General features: G+C 46.3%; 4 protein-coding genes across 5 annotated transcripts; 1 reads left to right on the top strand and 3 right to left on the bottom strand.

The window, feature by feature from the left end:
• Positions 1–29: 29 nt before the first annotated feature.
• LOC133144122 (regulation of nuclear pre-mRNA domain-containing protein 1A-like) lies at positions 30–2,942 on the bottom strand. Its single transcript, XM_061266571.1, has 7 exons — positions 2,552–2,942; positions 2,158–2,287; positions 1,877–1,983; positions 1,710–1,804; positions 1,287–1,413; positions 756–931; positions 30–479 (listed from the first exon to the last, which is right to left on the bottom strand). The coding sequence occupies exons 1-7, from the start codon at positions 2,700–2,702 to the stop codon at positions 381–383; spliced, it is 885 nt and encodes a 294-aa protein (XP_061122555.1). The 5' UTR covers positions 2,703–2,942; the 3' UTR covers positions 30–380.
• A 420-nt stretch (positions 2,943–3,362) lies between these two features.
• On the bottom strand, positions 3,363–5,099 carry tube1 (tubulin, epsilon 1). Of its 2 annotated transcripts, XM_061266559.1 has the most exons (2): positions 4,471–4,611; positions 3,363–4,402 (listed from the first exon to the last, which is right to left on the bottom strand). In XM_061266559.1, the coding sequence occupies exons 1-2, from the start codon at positions 4,482–4,484 to the stop codon at positions 3,574–3,576; spliced, it is 843 nt and encodes a 280-aa protein (XP_061122543.1). In that variant the 5' UTR covers positions 4,485–4,611; the 3' UTR covers positions 3,363–3,573. The 2 variants fall into 2 exon arrangements, with proteins under 2 accessions (XP_061122543.1, XP_061122542.1); XM_061266558.1 differs by having other exon boundaries at positions 3,363–5,099.
• A 5,200-nt stretch (positions 5,100–10,299) lies between these two features.
• ndrg1a (N-myc downstream regulated 1a) lies at positions 10,300–18,514 on the top strand. Its single transcript, XM_061267178.1, has 16 exons — positions 10,300–10,460; positions 12,933–13,007; positions 13,173–13,208; positions 14,681–14,786; positions 14,863–14,983; positions 15,127–15,189; positions 15,305–15,365; positions 15,738–15,824; positions 15,899–15,955; positions 16,027–16,130; positions 16,201–16,257; positions 16,328–16,379; positions 16,599–16,646; positions 16,987–17,022; positions 17,105–17,156; positions 17,345–18,514. The coding sequence occupies exons 2-16, from the start codon at positions 12,951–12,953 to the stop codon at positions 17,593–17,595; spliced, it is 1,188 nt and encodes a 395-aa protein (XP_061123162.1). The 5' UTR covers positions 10,300–10,460; positions 12,933–12,950; the 3' UTR covers positions 17,596–18,514.
• Positions 18,226–21,345, bottom strand: LOC133144467 (CCN family member 4-like). Its single transcript, XM_061267177.1, has 5 exons — positions 21,068–21,345; positions 20,452–20,737; positions 20,065–20,367; positions 19,752–19,945; positions 18,226–19,630 (listed from the first exon to the last, which is right to left on the bottom strand). Exons 1-5 carry the CDS (start codon positions 21,206–21,208, stop codon positions 19,331–19,333), a joined length of 1,224 nt encoding a protein of 407 aa, XP_061123161.1. The 5' UTR covers positions 21,209–21,345; the 3' UTR covers positions 18,226–19,330.
• Between the last annotated feature and the right edge of the window lie 4,035 nt (positions 21,346–25,380).

Raw genomic sequence — 25,380 nt, 5'->3', positions numbered from 1 at the left:
TTTCTTGGCCTGACGCAATACTACACTAATTATACTGCCATAGCCTTTTTTTATTTTTTATTTTGACACCAGCAGATATGTACAAAATGCACCAACCTGAATGAAAAAAATCACATTCACATAAATTCAAATATAAGATATTTACATGGAGCCGTGTAGTATTATGTACACTGACTCCACATTCACACTTTTGCAATTACAGCTTGAATGAACATGTAATATAGTAGCATGGTTTTCGAGAAGGGCAGGATATAATGATAGGCCAGGGTGCAAGATGAGCACGTGGGAGAAATTAAAAACACACCAACATTATTTGCATGAAAATAAAATACGACAAACAATGCTAAAACCGAAGAAGTGACAGATTCAAAATCTGAATGTCAGGTGGAGGCGTCGCGGAGGCCACCCGGGAGATTGTTCAAGCGGGATCGCAGCTCTTTCCGGACCTGGCTCACTCGGGCCAGTTTGCGTTTGTATTCCTGGAGAAAAAGCCACAGAAATTTGGAATTAGCATCATAACTATAGTCATTTACCAGACCTTGATTTAAAAGAAATTATATACAGTACCATAAAGTAAAAAATTGGGAACAACCAACGAGATCAGTTCTCCGTTTTGTTACAAAGTGACACAAATCCTATTATGCATATTTTTGGTTGTTGGCTAACCATTTGATTGTATAAAATCATGACAAATCTAGAATGGGTTCAGCACACCCTCAAATTCATGCAAAGGATAAAAACTAATGGCTACATACTTCGAGTTTGTGCTCGTTGTGAACCAGACCGTCACGCTGGCTCTGCAGGAAGCTGGTCAGCGTGCGCGTCAGCTGCCGCCGGTCGTCAATTTCGGCCGCCAGCCGGCCACTGAAGTCGGCCAGCAGCATGCAGGCGTCGTCTACCTGCCGCGAGAAACGTGCGCCCGACTCCTTATCTGAGACGGGGACACGCATCACGCCAGTAGGATGCGGTGAGCAAAATGCAAACGCTTGATTAGGGCTGGCTAACCAGTACAACATTTTATTTTGATTTTTACACAATACTAATTGAAAACATAAACACCATGACTCAAGCAAAGACATGTTTAAAACAATTTAATGAAACTCAGCCTAATTGACTTGTTTGTTAAAATAAAGAAACAAAAATACAACATTTTTGTTTCAACTCCAGAGACGGAAAAAAATATTGAAAGAGCTGTGGAAAAACTTTGCTGGGTTTTGATTTAAGAGAGCTACTAGTTCTTAAAGTTGTGGAGTGCAAATGTGTTTCAAGAAGATGGCTTCCTCTACCTGTGATCCTGTGCAGCAGCGACGTGTCCTGCACCTCAGCGGGTAGCGAGGAAATGCGCTGACGCAGCAGCGAGTCTCCCGAGGTTGCGTTCTCCAGCTCCTGCAGCGCTCGGATCAGCTCCGAAGTCTGTCGGGAAGAGAACCAAGACCCCATCAGGCTTCAAAGTCAAGGCCATTGCAGTAAAGCGGCCTTTTCAGCCATTAGGAATCCAGAACGAAGTCACTTCCAGGAAAAGAAAAAGGATGTCGCCGTAACTGTACGCTTTCATACAGGGGTGCAACTTCCCGCATTTAGAAAGTTGGATGATGTCTTATGATTTTCTGACATGTAGACGATGTATTTTTTCCGTGTAGCCTAAAGTTCAACCAGCGGAATGTGTAACAATTCCGCCTACTGTCTTACTAAACCGTCAGGGTCAGGACCTTCGGAGGCTCGGCTGGAGAAGTCTGGCTGGGAAAGTTGTCGTTCAGTGCTTGGATGGACTCGTAGGACCTCTTGATGGGCTTCCTCTCGCCATCTACGGAACGTCACAAGAGACGATGCACGTCGTTGTCCTCAATCAATTTGGAAAAAGCAAACGGGAGCTTACAGACGACTCTGGAGAGCTGGTCCAGTAGCTCATTTTCGTAGACGGTTCTCTCCTGCCAGATGGACAAGACTCGGCCCAGTTGCTTCTTACAACCATCCTCGCACTCTCTGAGGGACAACACAAACTGTGATAAACAAATTGTGTGTGACACTGGCTTAGCGTGAGGCCATGGGTCACTATTGCCCACTGATTCATGTGATCGTTGACCAGTCTCATACGCACTTCTGGACTGGGCTAAGGTAAGTTGGTATGGGTCAGGGTGCAGAAACACACATGAATACCTGTAAACATGTTTGAACGCATCGACAATGATAGGCGCAAAATCCTGGGTGAACTCAGGTCCTTTCCTCTTGCTGTTCTGAATGACGTCATTGGCCAAGTACAGGAAGGTCAGTTTGCGTGACACCGGAGCTGCACACACAAATAAGAAGAGTTCACGTGTTGTAAACATACGAGCGGTAGCAGAACTGCAACATCAGCAAGCGGCTGGTGTAAATAGGAGCTTGGGCGTTTCAAGGACGGTCTTGATCTTTGGAGCGATCACAAGTACGTTGGGCATTCCCCATGATCTTTAACAGTGAAGACACTATTCCGCACTTGACTTGCTAGCGCCTGCACCACAACACATTACGCACGCTGACAAAGAAAGCTTGCAGCTACATGGATGCCGCTTACCTTTAACGAGCTCGTCGTACCAAACGTGCACGATGGTCTTGGAGTGTTTCCTGTGGTGGATGAGCCACAGCGACAGCGTCTGAACGCTCTGCTGAGAGTTGCTGAGCTCGGACAGTTTCTTCTCGAGAGCAGCTTCGGAGAACGAGGACATGACGACAGCCGCACAAACCTCGTCGCTCCGCGTTACCGACACGCTTTAGCTTGACTGCTCCAACTTCCCCACTAGATTATTGCAGTTCTTTTTCTAACTTTAAATGCGCGTTAATGTAGCCATCCACAATTAAAACATGTTAGCGCACCGCTTGCGCAGTGTCGTACTTGACTACCTAGCTAGCCTAGCCTGGTGGCCTGCGCGAGGCACTTTTCCGTGTGCTCGTCATGACGCATTCAGGACAACCGGAATTCCAAAGATCTCGATATCAAGTTTAGAATCAAATGTATTTAAAATTATTCTTGATATTTTAAGAGCGGATTGACAATTGTGCAGAAGCTATTTGAATGTCTAAAAAAAAATGTACATACGTGTCCCTGTTCACTACAGGTTAAAAAGATACACGATAGCGCTTACTCTTGTTATAATGCGTTAAAACTCTATTTTAAAATGCTGATTTGGAATCTAATCAACATGTAACATGAATCTCGTGACAAACTTTGATTTGACCAATTGTAAATAAGCCTATTTAGCACTATGGACAATTTTTACGTACTTACCTTGAACAGATCAGGTAGCACGGCCGCCATATTGGATGTGGCAGATCTGCTGTAAGTTACTACACGTAAAAGGACTGACACATTTTTTGTAGAAATGTAATATTTTATGGGGAAATAATTTTATTTATGCCTTTAATGTACCCAATCCCATCTTCAAGCTAGAGATCTTGGCATTGCCTACGCAGGTTTACATTCATGCCTGAAACATTGTATGAATTCATTCTTGTCCATCCAAGTGCTGTTGCCGCACACTGAGCTACTCACAAACTATGTTATATTCATTAGTATCACGGAATGTCAGTTGTATTGCATTAAGCAACTTTTAATCTATCTGGAACGGGCATGAATTTCCCTGCGCCAGCTTCTTGATCACGGTACTCCTCAATCAAAGCGTCGAGGGATGTTACAGCCTCTGAGAATAAACTCTCCTCCATCCCATCGACTTCGAGGTAATGATGTAAGTGTGCCTTCTTCCGATAAAGTTTTTGGAATCGTTCTCTCATCTCCATGAATGTGGATTTGATAGTGGTAGTGTTGGCCAGGGCTAACAGGGATTGAGAGAGACCAACAGGGGGCACAGAACAAAGACTTGTCTTCCAGCCTTCCGGGTTCCATGACACAAAGCGCACCGTGGGCTTTAACCTTTCAATATTCCTGCGCAGGTCTGACACTTGAGCATCTCCCCTAAGCATGAGGGCACAGCCAAAGTAGAGACTGCGCTTTGGCTCTGCTTTGATCAACTGGTGGCCTTTGCTGAAGACATCGCTAAAGAGCTTGTCCATTCTTCTTATCGGGTGGCTGACCTGCGCTAATCTGTACACAGGACTTAGACTTGGAACCAGATAGTGTAATCGAGGGAAAGGAACCAGGTTCATGGCAATTTCATTCAGATCCATATTGAGGGAACCCTCAAAACGGGCGGAACTGGTAAGGTTGAGTAGCATGTTAGCAACAATGTCATTCATAGCATCAAAAGGCTTCTCAGAGCCCGTCAGCCTGTCCTTTGCCGAGATGATGTTGCCTTTTGCGTGTTGTGTGCCATGGCATGCCTGTTCCGTGTTCAAAATGTCCACCAGTGCCTGGTTCTCTACCAGCAGAACACAGTCAGCATTCTCTGTGAGCTCTCTCATGGCCAGCATACTGTTGTAGGGTGACACAATGACATCGTCATCCACAGATGGACAGACAGGTATGACAATGCGACACACCTCGGGAAATTCATCCTTAAGAAGGCGCAGTACTTTGGTCCCGAGCCCTGAACCTGTACCTCCTCCCATCGAGTGGATCAGAAAAAAGGATTGCAGACAGTGACACTGCTCTGCTGCCCTCCTCAGCTGATCCACAATCTCGTCCTTGTAGGTCGAACCGTAAGTCAGGTGGCCAGCTGCCCAGTTGTTCCCCGCACCTGACACGCCCGTGAGGAGCTGAGTGCTGTCAAAAAGCTCTCGCAAAGGCCCTTTCAGGAACTCACCGATCACACCCTCCTCCATATCCAGCAGTACCGCTCTCGCTTTCAGATGCTGGATTCTCCCATTAGCAGAACCACAACAGACCCCATTCCAGCTCACCGAGTCCACATTGCGAAAAAAGGTGCCAGTGGTGTCGTCATACAATCCGCTTTGGTTGTGATGGGCATGCTCTTGCAAAGCCAGGTCCCAAAAGCGACAACCGATCTGGTTTCCACACTGTCCAACTTGAACTACAACAGACTGGGTCATGTTAAATCCCGTTCGTCACCCAAATCTTGCGCTTTCTTTTATGTTGCCAGTAAAAAGTGACACCGATCAGCTGGCGCTCCAGTTTGTACTTTCTTCTTCTTTTTCGTTGTTTTCTTCTTGTCACGAAACCGTACGCCGCTCAACATCATATGAAGCAGCGTCTTAGTGTGGCCACAAAGTGCCATTGCAACAACAAACGCTCTTTTTTTTTTTTCTTTTCCACACGCTTTACCACACTGCACACATCTATGTTTAAAGTCCAGGACGCTGTCTGATGTAAGACATTCTTTTTAAAGTGCACATTTTTGTGGTGGCAGTTTTTTTTTACATACAAAGCTACTCCCTCGTATGTGGTCAGAATTCTTGACCGAGTGTATCAGGGTCACGGCGTCTTTTGAACGCTGATAACGCTCAGGAAGGCACCATGTGAGTCCTGTGGTCATAGCAACCGGAGGGAGGGAAGTGTTGTGTGTATGGCAACAGATTATTGTAGCGACCCAGATTGCGATTGAGAACCAACCTACAATTTATTTGTTTACTGTCGGTGTCTGACAGATTAACAGCGAGACACATTGGTGCTATAGTGGTGAGACAAACTGAAATGATTCAATAAATTCATCAATTTATCTATCTATCTATCTATCTATCTATCTATCTATCTATCTATCTATCTATCTATCTATCTATCTATCTATCTATCTATCTATCTATCTATCTATCTATCTATCTATCTATCTATCTATCTATCTATCTATCTATCTATCTATCTATCTATCTATCTATCTATCTATCTATCTGTCTATCTATCTGTGTATCTATCTATCGATCGATCGATCGATCGATCGATCGATCATCTATCTATCTATCTATCTATCTATCTATCTATCTATCTATCTATCTATCTATCTATCTATCTATCTATCTATCTATCTATCTATCTATCTATCTATCTATCTATCTATCTATCTATCTATCTATCTATCTATCTATCTATCTATCTATCTATCTATCTATCTATCTATCTATCTATCTATCTATCTATCTATCTATCTATCTATCCATCCATAAACAAAAAACACAAAACTAAAAACGTCCTTGTCTGAGGTAACAATCCTAGTTTGTTTATTTGTTTACATGTTTGTTTGTTTGTTTGTTTGTTTGTGCGTACGTGTGTGTTTTGTGGGGATTAACCCCCGTCTCAAATCTGTGACCGCTCAAACTGGCTCAAACCAATGTAATCCGTCGAAGCATTATGAGAATGATACGCTCCGACGCTGCATCTATACCATTTATCACGTTTGACAATGGAAATAAAGGTAATGGGAAAACTCTTTGGCCATTAAGTTCTCATTGTACTTTCCGGTCTGTCCACGGGGTGGCGCTGCCGCCATCGGTGTCCAAGCTCCCGGGTCGCCCGGTCACGTCTCACTCGTCGTCCTCGTACGCAACCCCCCCATCATCACCGTTTGGGACAAGAGGCAACACCCTGCATAGTCAACAATTAGTCACCGGCAGCATGTGATAAATTACTGGGTCATCATCCCAACAAGCAGCAATTGCATCATTTACTCACGAGTTCATTTTCGCGATTGTATCTCTTATTAGAATGGAGATACAATAATACACTCAGCATGCAAAAGAGTAAATGAATAAATTGTACGACCAAACGTCAAATGATTAAATAAGAAATATGGGAATATAGATATATTTATGCAAGAATGCACACACGTTTAACTGTAATATATACATAAATGCTAAGAAAATAGAATCGTTATGATTATTCGACCTCCATTACAGCATTTAACAAATGTCTTATAAAGTAGAACATTAATTTAAACAAATTCACTTGATTTTCAGTCACGTCAAGTATTGAGATGATTCTCGATCTTTGACATTGTCCCTTTGAAACTCTCAATTGTTCGTCATCGCCCTTTTATTGACGACTGTTGAGGTGAAGTCTGTGATATGAGCCACTAACCTTTGATTTACGATTCACATGAGCTGCTTTGTGTTAATTGTTCACTTCAGTGATCAAATATTACAACAAAGTGTGATTGTTGTCCTGTTGCCACTCCAAAACAATCTTGCAACGATTAGCGTTTCGTTGTTCATCTACTCCCCAAGTGAATGTTTGACCGCGACAGAATGCAAAATATTGTCGGCTGTTGTTTCTCATTCCCAAAACATCCCATCCTCAAAAATAGCTTATTTTTAAACCTGTTGTTCTGCCACATTACATCACATTTTTTATCCCGCTGTGTCACAGGACACGGGACAAATCCAGGAAACGCTCGCAGTCGAGATCGCCATTTCACACTGGTTTTGTTTTTGTGGAAAAATAAATAAAAACACAAATATTTCTTATCTCTGTCATTCCTTTGTTACCTTCACACAAAACTAAAAATGCAACCCTGCTATTGTTGCTTCGAAGATTTCACATTAAAGAAAGTCTGATGTATTAAATGCAAAAAAAATGTACCGCATGTGCCACTGTCTTTTTTTCATTTCAGATTAATTACGATTCTGTGGTTTCCTTCCTCACCATTCAAGCTAACATGCGTGCAGTGTGAGCAATGTGTGCTAAATGCTAAGGCGTAGCATAACATGTCTTGTCATGTGTCCGGTGTCTTTCTCGGAACAAGGACGTCAGCTGAGCGGCGTGACCACATTGGGTGCTTGGCAAAAAGAAAAAGCAGTGGACATGTTCAAGTACTTCCCATAAATACCGTTTTTGTCCGTGTATAATGCGCCCCCATGTATAATACGCACCCTAAAAATGGCATGTTGATGCTGGAAAAAAGCCTGTACCCATGTATAATACGCACCCAATTTTTTTTTTTTAAGTCCCAATGATCGTCACACACGCAGGGAGGCAATGGGTCCCATTTTTATAGTCTTTGGTATGGTCTTAACTAGGTTGGATGTAATTTTTTTTGTTGGCGTTGATTTCTCCGACTGCCCATAAAGGCACCACCGCGGTCAGTGCGGACGTGAAAAAGGCGGCTCTGTATGGGAGAGACGTTGAAGAGGAATAAAAACACCCTTGGAAACCAAAACTTGCCCCTCGTCGTGACTCGGAGTCACAACAAATGTTTCGGATTTGTGTAGGGTACATTGTGACCGCAAACGAGCAGGTGATCGAGCAAGCGACTGATAGGAGAGCATTGCGTTCGTATGGAGCGTGTTTGAAGTTCTGTTCGCGTCGCCCCTCCCTTCCTGTGTCACCTCAATCAATGTAACGTGTTATGTATTTAAGTCCTGTCTGCCCCTCGCTCACCGTCGGATCATTGCATGTGTTACTGTCATGATGTCTGTTTGGTTTCTGTTCCTGTCTTTGGTAATGTCACCCTGTCTTTTTGTTCCACGTCTTTGTCGGTCAGTCCTGTTGTTGGTTTTGTTGTACCATGATTTTCTTTAAAAAATAAATAAATAAAAAATAAAATAATTAAAAAAAATTGTACCCATGTATAATGCGCACCCCAGATTTTAGGACAATAAATTAGTTAAATTTCGCGCATTATACACGGAAAAAAACGGTAAATAAATAAAGTCAACTTTATTTATTTATTTATTTATTTATTTATTTATTTATTTATTTATTTATTTATTTATTTATTTATTTATTTATTTATTTATTTATTTATTTATTTATTTATTTATTTATTTATTTATTTATTTATTATCTTAACCTTTGCACCTATAGCGCAAACAGTACTATTAAGCCTTCAATCTGTCCACCGCCCGGCGAGTCACTCAGTAACAGTTTTATCAGCACCCGGAGGGAAAGGAGGGCAGTTTTATCGCGACTTGAGTCAGACGATCAATATCAAAGTCAAGCATTGTAAAATATTGCACAACGGCGGTGCAGAAGAATGAGACGCACGTTTGAGACGCTGGTAACAGCGACAGTCTTAAAAAATGCAAACAAGCCTTGTGAGGGAATGCTACACTGCTAGCATCTACTGTCTTTAACTTGAACCATTTACTTCGGGGCCTGGTCTCAACTTGCAAACTCTCGCCAGGGTGAAAGTCCGCGAGTGCTTTTATCAAGTGTTGAGCAATCCAGATGATGTACTGTACTTTTGTTCGCCAAGATGTAAATTGCAACCAAAAGGCCCAAAGGGTGCGTTCGAGGACGCTTGCCTTTCAGGGCCTCATCCACACTCCCTGAGTCCTTCAGACAAACAAAAGCGCAATCTTGCGGGTAAAAGTCCAAACCGCTGCTGGTCTTATCAACTATTAACCTACATTCAAAGCTTTTTACGGCCTACACACTGTACTCCATATTTTGTATAAGATAATGCTCCCCCCCCCACAAAAAAAACATGCAGTCGTTTTGTTTATTGGCCTTGCCAATGCAACCATTGTGTTCCCATTGAGGGCCTTGCGTTACAAGGCAACAGTGAACTTATTGTGCCTCGGCCGAGGCCACACACGCGCACGCACTGCAACAGTTAGTCAGTCAGGCAGCGGCGGCAGGTGTGGAAAATTCCACAAGGAGGCGTAAAAGCCAGACGCATGGCTTCGGAATCGCAAGCAACCCACTTAGGAAACTCGACCCCATGTCAAAGCAAAGCGTTTTATGGCGCCCGCCAATCAGGGGGATGCCAAAGGATGGGTCTCATGTGAAGATACAGCATTTTACTTGGACAAGGTGCTACTAGCATCCTTGCGGCAAGGCACAGCATCTTCATTCCTCAAACTTAATAGTAATCCAGTAAAAACAAGTGTCTCCCCAAATCAAGTGACACCATGACTCGTGCCCATAGTATCATCTTCAATCTGTAATCTCAATTAAGAAGAGTGACTTCAAAAGTAAAACGTTTAACCTCGCATTTTTACAATTTGTTTTCATTTTTAAAACAGTTCCATATAAACATAGGAGAGGAAAGGTGAAGCAAGTTCATCAAGGCGCAGCGAGTTCATCAAGGCACGACCCAGTTAAGCGGCAGTTGCGCTTTACTGCCTCCTGAACGGGTCCGTGAACATCACACGGGCCAATTTGCCAAAATTTGAGCTGCTACTCCGCCTTTAGAGGGCGTCACGCCCAGCTGCACACGTGCTTACTTTGGACCGTACTGCGCCTATTTTGTCCCTGTGCAGCCCAGCCCAGCTGCATTTTCATCGTTTAAGATGTACTTTTGATTCTTTGTTTTGAGGAATGTTATTGGCGTTCTTCTTGGTGCTGCTGTTAGGAAAGTTGCACTCGGTTGCACGATCACTCCCCGCAGCAGATGTTGCCCAATCCGAGAAAGTGGGCCGAGTTTTCGCCCCCACCACTCCGACCTCACCACCCGCCCCTTCGCAACACTCATCTCCACCCTCCCCAAGTCTTTATAAAATTCCCTCATACATCCGCCTCGCTACACGTTGTAAACAAAACTGCTGCCGTCACTGAACGCCTGAACGCCTTCAAATCTTTTGAAATCTTTTTGGGAGAAAAATTTTCCCTCTGCTTCAGGACATTTTGAAACCTGCCAGTAAGTTGAAATTTTAAAACATTAAAATATATATATTTTTTTCACTCACGTGCACGCAAGTAAGGAAAGGCGCACGCGCGAGCAGGGATCTGTAGGCACAAGTGACAAGTTCTTCTTGCAATCTGCAGGGAAAAAAAAAAAACCGGAAGAAAAAGATAAAATCTTGCCCAAAAGACTTGTTTGAAATTCGGTGTTTAGTTTATGGTCACAGTACAATCGCAAAAGTGGAAAACAAAAAGTTAATCGTGCACAGCAAACGCTGCATTATCATGTTTCGGTTTATGTTTATTATATTGTTATTATTGATTATTTTGTTTCAGGTTTACTTGTTTTACGTATTGTTTTGCATTTGTTATCTCATCACGTTAATGGTGAACATTTGTTTATTTTTCCAATCACGGTGGTGCTTGGCTCGGTTCTCGTTGTGTGTCTTCTTTCATTTTTCCCCCGTATAAAAGACAAAGAGAAATAGCTGCACGCACCACGTGACTGAGTGACAGCACCCAGGTCATATGATTTGATGATCAAGTTGCGTAACGAGACGTTTTATTTTGCATTCTTGACAGAGAGGAAGAGTTTTTTTGGTGTGTCTTGTTTACTTGCATATCCTCCTTTGGCCCTGGTAACTCATCTGTGCAGAGCCGCGTTCAGGGTCCCTCGTTTTTAGGGTCCTCATAATTTCAGTGCTATATGTTCAGGGTCTCAGTCTTGTTTTTGTTTGACATGGTAACTTTTCCTTTCAACGCTGCGTTCAGGGTCCCTACATTTTTTGTGAATACAAATATTGTAAAATCTGGTCCTTGAGCGCACCCTCGTTCACTTTTATGCATCTAGTGTATGCCAAACAGGACCCCTTCCCCAGTCATTTAGTCCAAATGTAGGTCTGCGGCGGCTTAGCTCAGTTTAGTTTATCTTGCTTTCTTGCTCGCTCAGCTCTGTTGATATTTGACAAGCGAGGGATTTGACAGATTAAGTGAGTTCGTCGGAAAAGATTAGGGAAGCAATAATTGTTGCTGCAGATGGACACCGATTTCAAAGAGAAGGAGCCTCCTCATCTTGTTGATACAAACAATAGTTCATCATCAACCCAAAATTGCCAATACAATAAATAGCTAATGCCACTTATACAAATAGTTGCTAACATGGTCAGCTAAGCTAACACTGTGAATGCAACAACTCATCAGTCACCTTGCACAGTGTAGACAACAAGTGGAAAGTGCCATCACAATCTCTTGCGGCGTCTTCTTTTTTGCAAGGCAGCAGATTTTCAGGCCTATCCCGAACCCCCCCCCCCCCCCCCCCCTTTCTCCCCGGCCTTCGTTTCCTCTCCCAATTGCATAACAAGCCTGACCCGCGCCAGCACTTCTTTCGGCAAGAACAAAAAAACAGAACGGCGCAGTCGGGACTCGCACGGAAGGACCGGTTTGACGTGAGCTGGTTGCTACAGACACTAAAACTGCAAGAACCAGCGCCGCCAACCTTGCCCCTCTCCTCGGCCCCCTCAACACCACCCTAGTAACAGAAAAAGACCCTTAGTTGGGGGGGGGGGGGGGGTGTCAAAATTCACATGAGCGTGTTTGATTTGCCAGCACGTGTTCTACTCCTGCAGTGAAAAGCACACAAAGAAGCTGGTGCTCTGTTTCCCTACGTTGTGCCCTCACAAGAAGACGGCTATGAGAAACAAAGAAAGCCAGCCGGCAAAGTGACACTTGTGTTTTTCCTGTGACGGCTACTCTGACATCATAGAAAAAAACAAGTTGCTGACATCATGTTGGCTTTTTAGCACATGAAACGGGTCATGGCATGCCATGGCTGCCCTGCCTCCTCCTCCTCCTTCTTCTGCTGCTTCTCCTTCTTCTCCTTGTCCTCCAACAAAGGTTCCACAGTGCAGCCCACCCAAAAAATGGGCGTGTTGTTTGATACTACTCATTGCCATTGTGCGATCCGGATCGCTCCGGTCTCCCGGCCCTGTCTCTCCATGTGAGAAAGAGAAAGTATTTCACACTTCCTGTGCAAGACGTCTCGCTGTGTCAAGCCATTAAGTGCGGCTACACGCAAGTCACACATTCATGCGCTAATGTGGCCGTCGTCCAGAGAGTAGCAAACATCGGCCGCGTTGCTTCTCAACTTTTGTGACCCATTAAGATCTGGCATGTTCAGCCAATCCTTCCTCATAAAACAAATTCCCCTAAACAGGTATCTGTCATCGCTGCACCTTTGTAGCGAAATGTTGAGTATGAAAGCAGGCGTCAAACAAGCATGTGGACACGGCAGGCATGACGGGACACGACAAGTGACTGATAGACAAAAGGGAAAAAAATGCCCACACATTTGCTTGAGTCTCGTGCCAACAAATCTGGTTTTTCCTACACTGTACCAAAGGCTGATGAAGGCAGCACCAGAAGAACCAGTTGGTGTCCAAGGTCACGTTTGGATCTCAATCCTATTGTAACTTGTTTTGTGGTCCAACAGGCCGCGCAGCCCGTAGCCATGGACGACATCCAGGTTGTTGAATCCAAACCTCTGCTGGTGGATAGGGAGCTGCCTGTACGTATTCATATGATTGCTCCTTATTTTTGCCTTGTCACCACGTCCCATAATATTTGATTAGTCGCATGCTAATTGTGCTGTAAGTTGAGAAGTTATTTTTCGTGTGTGTGTGTGTGTGTGTGTGTGTGCGCGCGCGCGTGTGTGTGCGCGTGTGTGTTGCAGGGTCTGAGGGAGGCGGTGCAGCAGCTTGCTATCAAGGTACGCTAGCACACACGCGGGACATTTATTAGCTCGCTATCAAATTACACTAGCACTGATTAGCCATCTTATCTGGACCGGCGACCTTTGTCACATGACCCAGTTAGCTTGGGCCGGCCTAGCACCATCTAGCAGCAAAATGAGTAAGCGATCATCATCGTCACGGTGATCTCGTTTTCCCACAAATCAAATCTAGGCTTGGCTAATCAAGTTTGCCTGCTTCTGTATGTCGGCTTTTTTCTACGACGCTTTGGTGATTATTTTGTTTATTCAAATGTATTCTTTTGTTATATGAACATTTATGTCTTCATATAAAGATCTTTGGAAAACTCCGATATGTTCCTTGCGTGCTGAAAGGTACCTGACAACATAAGCACAGCCTTTTTTGTAGTGCCTTAGGGAGATCGATTTCATCACGGTGGTGATTGCAGACAAACGCAGCAACTTGTTTGTGCCACGAAGGTGGCGGGATTACGCCTCGCCCGGGCCCAGCCTACGTGCTGGTGTGCTCGTGCAGCGTGGGCGTGGTCGCAGATGACGCCTGGGTGTTTACGTCTGGTAAACGGGTCATCCCCGTCTCTCACTTGAGGAGGATGAAAAACAAGTCGGAAAATCAACAAGCACAAAGGTGCCATTGGTGTGTATGTTGAAATCTGACATCCACGCAAACATATATTTTGCAAATGATTGAAACAAGATCTTACTGTGTTACAATTGGTGTGGTTCAAGAGTAGTCCCCTGTGGTGCCCCTCGTGCTTCTGACCTTCTATTAACTCCAGGGACACTTTTATAAATTGGATTTATTCCCTTGACTGGTAGAATATTTTCAGAATCTCACAGCTGCACAAACACACAGCATCTTTGTTTTGTCGGCCATTTTAAGAAGACTGTCGGTGAACGACCGCGAACCCGCCGCCGCCTGGTCCCGACAATCCAATTTAAGGATCTCTCCATCTGGATTTAGCTTGTTTTGACCGGGTCGCAAGGCACCACGGGAGGTCAGGGGGCTTACGGCTTAGCGCTATAAACGCCTCGAACCGATCCGCGCCACCCAGCCTGCACTTGGGACCTTCGCCGTTCGTACCCATCTCGAGTTTCCCGCAAAGATGGTTCTGGACGATTCCGACGTGGAGATGATTGTGGCCGACGTTGAAGTTGCAGTGAGTCTGCGTGCTGGGATTTTGTCCGATATTTTTTATATGGGGCGTTTTGCTGCGGTTTGTCAGCTGCTGCGACAGAAATGTGGAGTGGTTACGAGGAACCGGTTTGCAAATGAAGTTCTATTTGTTCTATACAGTTGAAGAGTAATAATTGTTGGTGTAATGTGCATCGCTAACTCCGCTGTAAAACAACTATAGCCACTTTAGTTGAATTAATATTGTAACTGTTTTTAATATGACAACCTTACAAAGTATTTTGAAGCCAGCAGTTTTCAGGGTGTCTAAAGTAGTGTTTTGGCGTCATTTTGGAAGGAGCATGACGTGGAGACGCCGTATGGACGACTCCACTGCACCATGCGGGGCATTCCCAAAGGCGAGCGGCCCGTCATCCTCACCTTTCACGACATCGGGCTCAACCGTAAGGCGCGCCTGCACGCTGCGACTCTTCCTCACGCTAGTCACCTTCCTCATCGTCATCATTTTCTTGCGGGCAGACAAGACGTGCTGGGACTCGCTGTTCCAGCATGAGGACATGCTGGAGATCCTGCACCACTTTGCTGTGTGTCACGTGGATGCGCTGGGGCAGCATGAGGGCGCCAACACTTTTTCTACCGGGTAAGCCAAATGCACGCACACACTTGCGCCGGTGACCTTTGACACAACAACCAGATCAGGGCAAGATGTGTTACAAGTTTCATACGACAACTTGCATTGTATTTTTTATTGGTGATATTTTTTAAATTTGACACTTCCTCCAGCTACGAGTATCCGTCCATGGACGAGCTCTCTGAGACGCTCCCGTTGGTGCTGAAGCATTTCGGGTAGGTTGAAACGCTCGCTTGTTAAATTGCAGACGTGCCAGATTGTTGTTGGGACTTGTTCTAATAGCTTGTGTGTGTGTGCGTGTGTGTGCGTGCACGTGTGTGCACGCTGCAGGCTGAAGTCTGTTATTGGATTAGGGATGGGAGCTGGAGCTTTCATGCTGACCAAATTTGCTGTAAGCCACAAACACAAACACACACACACAGACACACGCACGCACGCACGCACACACACATCTCCTCTTTTTTGTCGGCCAAGCTTAATCATTGACTGAAAATCAATCATCCGCCTCCTTTTTGATGATTTTGGCAACAGACCTCCACAATGTCTCGAGACCGTTCCAAGGTCAAACGTTCACCATGGCGATGCATTCATTTTTCACCCAAAATATCATATTGAAGTAAAACCAAAACCGCTCTTGACTGCCACAGTGATTTTGTGTTTTTAAGAAAAATATTTGCATGATTAGAAGCTCGGACGCAACAATGGTCTGAGTATGAATAACTGTTTGTCTAACTGATTGTAATGTTTGCTCTGAACGCGGTAGCTGGAGTACCCGAAAATGGTGGAAGGTTTGGTGCTGATCAACATCAACCCGTGCGCCGAGGGCTGGATGGACTGGGCTGCGCACAAGGTCATCCATTGAAAATAAAAGAAAGAAATTCAATTAGAGATGCGGTTCTCAAAACTATCTCATTGTGACTTCAGATTAGTGGCTGGACCCATGCCTTGCCCGACCTGATTATCAGCCACCTCTTCGGAAAGGTGAGCATCATGCCGCTTTTTGTTCCAATATGCTAACGGAAGCTAACGGATGCCAAATGTGAATCCGGCAGGAGGAGATCCACCACAACCAGGACTTGGTGGCCACATACCGCCACCATGTGATGAGGGACATGAACCAGTTCAACCTGCAGCTCTTCGTCAAGGCCTACGAAAGGTGAAAGGTCACATTGCCTTTGTAGGTCGCTGAGAATTTCCAATTTAATTTTCGTTTTTTTTTTTTTAAGTCGGCGGGACCTGGAGATCGAGAGGCCGGTGCCAGGAAGCAACACCAGAACCCTCAAGTGAGTCAGCGCAGTTTGCGTTTGTTTGCTTCATCCCAAAACCCTGCTCATGCGTGACCTTTGAACCCAGGTGTCCTTCCCTTTTGGTGGTCGGGGACAGCTCGCCTGCCGTGGACGCCGTGGTGAGGAACAAGCCGCAATTCATTGCTTGAAACTAATTTCATTAAGACTTCAACTTAATTTAAGACCCCAACTAGAAGCCCCAATTTGAAGCCAAATGTCTGACCGGTAATTTGAAAGCCTGATACGGGCTGGAAAGGGTCATTTTGAAACCTTCAACCTGTCTGAAACCCTACTTTGTAAACCTGAGCCTGTCTACTTTTGATGTGTTGTGCATGCAGGTGGAGTGCAACACCAAACTGGACCCCACAAAAGCGACCCTGCTTAAGGTGCGAGCGTTAGGCTACTTGAGGCTACTTGCTATCGTCACGGAAACGCCACGCGTGTCTGCGCGCGTTTGTGTGTGTGTGTGCGCGCGTGTGTGTGTCCGTGTGTGTATGTGTGCGTTTACCTGGTAACATATTAACCGGCGCCTGTGCCCAATCTGCCCCATCTGACCTACTTGCGGCGACCTCTGGCTCAGGTCCGACAGGCCAAAATGTTGTCTGCGTGCTGATGTGGCGTTTAATGGCCCTGTGGAGAAAATAACGTCAGCTCTTTAATGGCCTTTTTTCTGCTTCTCGTTTCACCTGCTTTAGTCATTTGATTTAATATTTTATTTCCTTTCAGATGGCCGACTGTGGAGGCATGCCCCAGATTGACCAGGTGCGTATGACTTTAAATGTCCATTCATCAATGTAGAAATGGACAAGACTTACTTTGGCATTGTGTTTTTGTTTTTTGATAGCCCGCCAAGCTGACGGAGGCGTTTAAGTACTTCATTCAGGGCATGGGATACAGTGAGTACATCTTGCGCTTTGTTCATACTCTACTGCCCTCTTGTGGTCAAATGAGGGGCTATCAAAAATCACTGCCAAGGCAGTGTTTGTTGGCAATACAATCACATTATGCAAGACAGATGAGCAATACTATCTGCCCAATTTGATGGGACAGCAATTGAATTTTCCACTTGTGTTTGTTGTGGCAGTGCCGTCAGCCAGTATGACCCGCCTGGTGCGCTCTCGCACGGCCTCGGGTTCCAGCGTGACATCCTTCGAGGGTTCCCGCTCGCGCTCACACACCCACGAGGGCAACCGCTCGCGCGCGCACACCAATGAGGGCCCGCGCTCACGCTCACACACGGCCGAGCACCTGCGGGGTCACACCCCTGCCCCCGCCACCGACGCTGCCCCCGCCGTGGACCAGGGCATGCTCAAGACCCCCGAAGTCTCCTGCTAATCAAGTCGCAATTAACTCCCTTTTTGTTTGCTGTACCTACCACTGTCAAAAATTTTGTTGTTTTCATCTAGATTAAGAGGGTTGGACCTAAGATTTTGGGTTTGGTGATGATGTAGCGTGTAGGGGCATCGCTAGTGGCTGACAGAGCACAGAGGAAGCTTGTTGTGCATCATTATTTGTCTCCGTTTTTAGTACCAAAATGGACAAATATTCACATACGATCAGTTGACTTTTACATATTGTCCACATGCAAAAATCTCTTCAAATAATAATCAGATCAGAGAGCACGGCGCCATCTGCTGGGTGGCACGACCGCTCCCTTCAGCTCTTGCTGCCCTCGTGGACCACGCCATGCCAACGGCAACTTTTTAACAAGATTTTTTTCAAACGTATTAAGGAAGGTTGAACCAGTTGAGTCTGGAGATGGGATAGGTTGGAGGGGGTGGGGGTGAAGGAGAGCGCAGCGGAAGCTAGCTTTTTAAGCATCATTTTAGCTGATCCTGTTTTTATTTTGATCATACTGACATGCATTTTATTTCCTTTCGCTTGAAAAACGTTTTGGAGAAAGACAAAAATACGTTAAGGGACATGAGTTGCTTTTTTGTAATCCATACCACCAAATCGAAAAGCTTTATTAACAACGCCGGCAGACAAAGTATTAACTGTTTTTATAAGGGTTTTTTTTTTTCAATACAATCAAGCACAAGGGAACAAAGCGTTGCCATGTAGTCGTTGACAGTTCTGCGGCTTGTCATTTTGTTGTCATTAATAACGGCGTCATGCTCTGTCGCTCTGACTTGCACTACGTTGGCAAACGTTTGCTTTTGTAGGAGCTGTGTAAAGATGCTGCTGCTCGAGCGGCATAACAGTTTGTATTTATTAAGAAGAAAAATACATTAAAAAATGACTGTGTAACTCAGCTGAGCTCAGTGTGTCGTCTTTTTTCTGCCATATATATAAATTAAAAAATGTATTTTTAAGAATCTTTAACAAAATAAAATATATGTATACATGGTTTTTTTTCAACAGCAGCAGCAGGAACAACAACAACAAAAGCTCTCTATTTTCCAATTCTAAAGGGTGTCCATTATTCAGATTGTCACTATAGCTGAGCCACATCTGCAACGTCAACAAACCAAATCAGACACTTGGTGAACTTTAGCAGGTTCACACTTCAGCAGAAGTTTAACAGAAGACTTGCTTGACATGAGCAAACTCTCGGAGGTCATTTAGCTACCGGTTGATGAGAAGCACCTGTGGCTAAAGGCAAACTTTGGCAGGCTTTTTACTTTCTGGACCTGTATTTGACATTTCAAAAATTAAATGCGCCAACTGTATTAAGGAACAATGTAGAGAGAAAACGGCCATTGAAGTCAAATGTACTGGTTCGTGTTTTTTGGGGGCATTTCCAAGGCCTATCAATTTTTACGATTTGAAAAATGGCAAAATTAAAGTCAAATGCATCATTCATCATTATAAATATCATGCGGTTGTTTATTTTTCCATGTTTTTTTAGGGGGGCATTTCCAAGGCCTGTAAATGACAAAATTAAAGTATAATGCATCCTTCAGCATTATAAATATCAGGTGTTTTTTTTCCCCTTGTCTGATTGAGGGTGCAAAAAAAGCTGACACTGACATGAAAGTGCGGCCATCCATCCATCTATTTTGCCCATTTTTGTAACAACTTCTCAAGTCCCTTTTGCAAGGCATCAGCGGAGCAGGGCGGAGCTTAATTAGTTGCTGATCTCGGGGTACCCGTAGTAATTCTCCAGCTCGGCAAAGATGTCGTTGGGGTTCTTGCAGCTGAGGTTGCAAAAGCAAGCCTGTACCCACATCACCTTCCACGACACAGCCGAGCCGTCCGGGCACAGAAAGTCCACATTTACCGTCTTAGATTTGTACGGAATGCAGCAGCGCTCGTCCGTGCACACGCCGCAGAACTTGGGCCGGTACTGCTTGGTGCTGGTGCAGCCCGAGATGTTCATGTTGGACGCACGCTCCTCGCGGTACACGTTCAAGCACTTCTTGCCCACCTGACGACCACAACGAGGACCACCAAGCAGCTTACCAAAATCTCAGTCATAACGAGCGAGGAAAAAAAATGTCGGGGAGAAGAAATAAGGGGAAACGGCAGGGGGGGTGCTGCGTCTATACCTTGATGTGCTTGGTGATGTCAATGTCGCACGGCCGCAGGGTACACAGGCGCGACTCCTTGACCAACTCGCAGCGCCGGTTGGCATTGGAGACACGCAGAGACAGACCGCGCCCGCACGTCTTGGAGCAGGGACTCCAAGACGTGGTCTGGGTGACGCAGTTCTTGTGCCAGCTGCTCAGCTCAGCGGGGGGCGCTGACACATGCGGAAAACACGTGGACAAACCCCGACACAGCACATTCAGTCTTTCATAAAAGCGCCGCTTTGTCGCCATCTTGTGGCGTGGTTGTTGAGGCGAGTCGAAGAACTCATACCCATATTGCCTAGCGCGTGTGCAGCTCTGTTGTTTTCATCCATGTTCGACTCCACGGCGTGCCTGGGCGCCGTCTTGCGTCCTCTCTTGGGCTCGTCGCAGATCCACTCCTCGCAGCAGCGTCCCGGCACCTTGACGCGGCGCGGGGTCTGGCACCAGACGCGCGGCGGCTTGGACTGGGTGCATAGCGGCACGCAGCCGATGGCGCCGTTGACGCACACGCACTGGTACTTGCAGCTGGGCTGAAAGCTCTGCCCGTTGCGGTATATGACGCCGTCGTGCTCACAGCCGGTGCCCACCATGTCTAGCGGAAGGGGGCGGGGGGGAATTTGCGGATGACCGAGACGCTACACGGAGACGCTACACGGAGACTGCGAGCGACACTTACATGCACACAAGCCCTTTTCGTACCTGGGCTTGTCCGAGCTGTAGTCACAGTAGAGCCCCCTGTGGTGGTCGCAGGTGTCGGCCTCATTGCACACCTCGCCCACCTGCCGGGCGCAGGCCTTGCAGCAGCCGCAGCCGTCCATCAGCAGGCTGACGCCCGGCGGGCAGGGGGTCGGCCGGGCGGGACACTCGCAAGGCCAGTGGCAGTAGCGCACGGGGGTGTAGGGTTCGGCCGACGGCGACGTGAGCGCCGCGGGCACAGCGGTGGCATTCTGCTGGGAGGACGTCTGTGGGACGCAAAGTGAGAAAGACTCAAAACTGCTTTGTCCACTGCAGCAGTCTCTAGTAATCCACCGTCACGTAATCATTGTTGTCGAGTTTGTAAGGACAAAATGAAGCCATCGCTGAATCCAGCAACAGCTTGCAGCATTAGAGGCGCAGTGACCCCTGATGGCCACATGAGGTCGCCAAAGCAAACTTGATCAAGAACACTGCTTCTAATGTTTGGATGAGTTATGACCCCCCCCCCCCCCTGAAATATACGGATGACTTCTACGCATTCACTTGGACGAGTGCAGGCAGAAGCCTGAAAAACAATCCGACCCTTTTCTCTATACCTGTTGAATCCCGATTGCAGTTATAATCCACAAAAAGAGCCAACTCATCCCGGGTGAGTTGCCTGACATGGATCCAGCCCAAAAACGCCGTTCATGTGCTCCTATACGGAGTGCACAGTGTTCCGCGCGCACACACCACATCTTGCACCCGACCGCGACATCCCTGCACGCACCCACCGTCCAACTGAGCGAGCGAGTTCCGAGCACAAGTGTAAAAAGTCCATGATGACGTCAACGGGCTTTGACACGCGGCTTTTCTCCTGCTGCTCCACTTTCACTGTGCAGCTCCTCCTCCTCCTCCTCCTCCTCCTTCTCCTGTGAGTGCGGCCCTTTCAGTCCGAGAGCTTTTGGGCAGAATTAGCGCCACCAATTGGCGCCGGGGAAAAAAGTGCGGCCTGGGGCAACACGTGAACACACAGACGTCGCAGGGCGCTTCATAATTGGAAAAAGATGCGTTACAAACGGCTTTACATTAAATACGCCACAATTATTCAATCGGGAGGTGAATGCATGAAACAATCAGAGCTACAATCATATTGCTGCAAAGCTCAGTTAATGGCAACCTATTCTAGTTGTTGCCATTTAAAGAAAATGGAGAGCATTCTCTTTTAGTCCCCATATTCTGATTCTTGATCTTTTTGGGTGGATTATAATATCAAGCAAGGCCCGCGGCTTTTTGCTACATGCCTTGTTTTTGAACGTGTGGACCAACCAGTCCGCTACTACAGAGCTGCTTTTTATAGCCGCGCTCTCGAGCTCACGGACGAGCAAGAAAAAAAATTTGGAAGCGCTCCAGCAAGAATGCTGGAGCCTGGCGTGAACGTGCCCGCAACGCGGGTCAACATCTCGGAGGCTCCACGATCGGAATGCAACGTGCGCGTCATCGGGGAAGCACAACATCGGCCTCACACAGAAACGCGTTTGAAATCAAATAATGTTTCCCCCAAACTCCAAAACGGCAACTCTGCCACTTGGCAATGGAGGATTCTGCATTCCAAAAGATTCCAATTTAAAAAGTGACGTCACGCTCAAACCGCCAAAGAGAGCGCAACAAATCCGACGCAAGATTCGAGTGGGCCCGTCTAGCGGTACTTCGCCGCCGGTGGAGAAGCAAAAAATGATTTGGACTCTGTGTGAGTTCTTTTTGGGTTTACGCTAAGTTCGCGTAAACAAGCAAAAGTGCGTCTGCCTGCCCGGGATAAAAACGGACGCCGAGCCTTACTCGATGGTGTGGTGCGCTCTCCGCCCACCCGCCGCAGGAATGCTCTGTCTCGGGTCGGGAGTGTTTTGCCTGACCCGCCGTCCATTGACGCTGCGGCCGCTGGGTTAGTCGGCGATCTTAAAAAAAACAAAACACCAATTTGCAGTTTAGTCCAGAGCATGAAAACCTCAGTCATTCGTGAGACGCACAGCTGGAGGACATGCGAGCAATCGATGAGATGCTGAAGCGAGGACAACATCTTGCCTCTGATCTTCTCGTGCAATAAGAGAACGTGTTTTGCCTGACGTGCGAAATAACGAGATCAAGCACAAAGAAAATCTAGGACACAGACAAGCGTGAAAGCGTCTCGCGATATTTTCGAAATAGTTGATTGTGCATATCGTTGACGTGGAGGTCCCACTTGCGTGATAGCCTCCATCTGCTGCAAGATTCCAAAGAATGGAGGCAACTTGCAAAGTCGTACAATGGATTTGGAGCAAAGCACATCCACGTTGAGCCTGGCGTAGCAAAACAAAAACAAACTTGACAATGTGACACTTGATGACAGCTCAGAAAAAGCTGCAAGCAATGATTCACTGACTTTAATGATTACAAAAGAAGAACAAGTGGAAGATCCTTGTGGAAGTTCCAACAGGTGAACTTGACCAGCAGCCAGTGGAAAGGAAGTTTCGCCTCGGTTACGCAATGACCGCTTGGCTCCGCTTGGCCTGCAAAGCGCGCGCGTGTGGGGACGCGCTTTGCACAGGTGCGCCTGGCCAAAATGGCTCCCCGGTGCATAATGACAGGGTGATAGATGATGACACGGCGATAAATGCGCAAGTCCCATCTGGGCGGCTGAAGGCAGCATGCTCTCATTATGGTCTTGGCTGGCAAGCAAACTCGTACTTAGGTTGGCATTAAAACATGGTCACGTGGCGGGGGGCACAGGTGGCATCACACAAGAGACTTTCACTCTTTGCACTGTGTCTCTTCTGTCTTTGAAGAATAATCTGAAGGTGCAAAAGCCGGCTGGTATCACGTCGCCCTGCGCTGGATGATGTGGCAGCCCGCCGGCCGGAAAACGTGATGTCATTCTCATGAGTGGGCCTTTACGGACAAAAAGAGCCACAAATGCCTCATGCGGGCTTCTCTTAAAGAATGTTGTGTGAGACGGAATGATGGATTTTACATCGAGATTTTTTTTTTTTTAATGGTTTTGTTTTCCCCGCATTTGACAACATTCTCAGTTTGCACACAAGAGTAAAACAACGGTAACGGTCTCATGGCGGCCAGTTGTGGTTTTGGCTGCGCAATCGAGTCAGACTCGCTTTTAGATGTTATTTGCAGCTAGCCAGGCGCTAACTAGTGGCCTGACGTCTGTCATTTCGAGAGGGCGGAATCGACTTTGAAAGGAAAAACTATCCCTGACGAGCATCTGGGGAATTTGGCTCTTAAGAAAAATACCTCGCAGTGGATAATTTTGTCATTTCAGACAGAGGCTGTGGAAATGTCCTTGCAGCGTTCAAACGCTGTCTGGGTTACTGGGGTTCCCCTAAAGACATTAGTGGAAATGTCACCAAAACGGGGCGAGGTGCTCCTGCATCTGCATCTTTTTCCTGATCTGCTCAAAAGTTTATGGCTTCTTCCTTTTTACAAGCTCGCCTGCTCATTAAAGCGCGAGAGTGGATGAGTCAGCGTTTTGTAAAAGCGCAGGGTTAAATCATGTCTGTGCTCGTAAAATTGACATTACGTGTAGGCAGAAAGCCTCCTGTGCAGTGCAGGGTCATTTTAGGGTGCAAGCCTCAGAAGGCCGTTGCTCTTCTGTAGCCAAAATACTTGGAACTCGGCCCAGTCCACTGCACACATTGTTAAAACTAGTCAACACCCTGTTCATAGTTCTGGAGAGGGGGGCATTTGAAAGCAAGAGGTCTCGGACAGCCAGTTTCACTACGTTGCTGTAAAGGTTTTGGAGAGGCCCACGATATGTTGACTTGAACCTAACAAGTATCCGTCATGTTTTTGTTCTCGCGCTCACATACGCACATCCATGGGAGTGAAATATTTCCGGCCGCACCCTAGACTGCTTTGGGTATTTTTAGTAGTGCTATAAGACCTATAGAAAACAACTTGGGAGAGCACACCACAACTTCAACAATCCTGCAATCATCTTTTGACATTTGTTTGGGGACCACAGTGATTTGTCCAAAGTAGTTAGATGTTACTGACCTGGATGGGGCAGGGAATTTAAATGGGGCAGATCCAGCAAAATGCAAAACGAAAAGAAACAAAGAAAGAAAGAAAAAGCTCACATTGGCAGTGCGGCAGTTGTGACTTAGTACATTATGAGCATTAGTGCCACCTACAGGACAGGAGAGGGCAGCACCGGCACTATGGATTTTTCAGTGCCAGACGGAACCAAAAGACTTTTTCCCAGTGCACATTTGCAAATGTCTTGTCCTTTTCCAGGAAAATACTTTTTTTCTGGCTTCTGTTTGGCTGCAGTGGCCTTTAATGAGCTGTGACTTGCTCAAACGCATCCTGGCCTTGGCCCGTTTTCTTAGGTGTTCCCTTATCTATCTTTCCAAGCTCCTGGAGCAGGTCCACGCCCGGGGTGTTGTTCATGCCAAAGAAGAAGTGGAGTGTAGCGGTAGCAGCTGACGTGGAGCCCCGTGTGTGCTTTTGTGTGTGTGCTTTTGTGTGTGTGTGTGCGCGTGTGTGTGTGTGAGCCTGCTGCAGCTGCAGACGCTCCAGTGACAGCGGCCCGCCGGTGAACCCCTCGGGAAGGAGCCTTCCAACAATAAGTGGTGAAATGCACGGAATGTAGACAGGCTGACAGATACAAATAGACAGCAGAGCAACTGATAAACACTTGAAAATGCCAAAACAGCAAGAACAGGAAGACGAGGGAGCACCATGGACATCAATTTGGGATCATTTTTGGACTCCGAGGAGCTTTTGCAAGTCCTAAATGGTGTGATCATGTCCCCGCCATCTCAGAAAAACAGAGAGCCGAGTTATTGTAAACTTACAGTCATTTGGCTTTTGAAGCAGGGAGAGCAGCGACCCAGCAGCTCCAGCAGATGGCGCCACAGTGGAGAAATTTCCTTCAAGC

This window comes from Syngnathus typhle, linkage group LG20 (genome assembly GCF_033458585.1).
Source record: "Syngnathus typhle isolate RoL2023-S1 ecotype Sweden linkage group LG20, RoL_Styp_1.0, whole genome shotgun sequence".
NCBI lineage: Eukaryota > Metazoa > Chordata > Actinopteri > Syngnathiformes > Syngnathidae > Syngnathus > Syngnathus typhle.
Note: the sequence above shows the minus strand (reverse complement) of the source record. Positions and strands in the feature narration are given on the sequence as shown.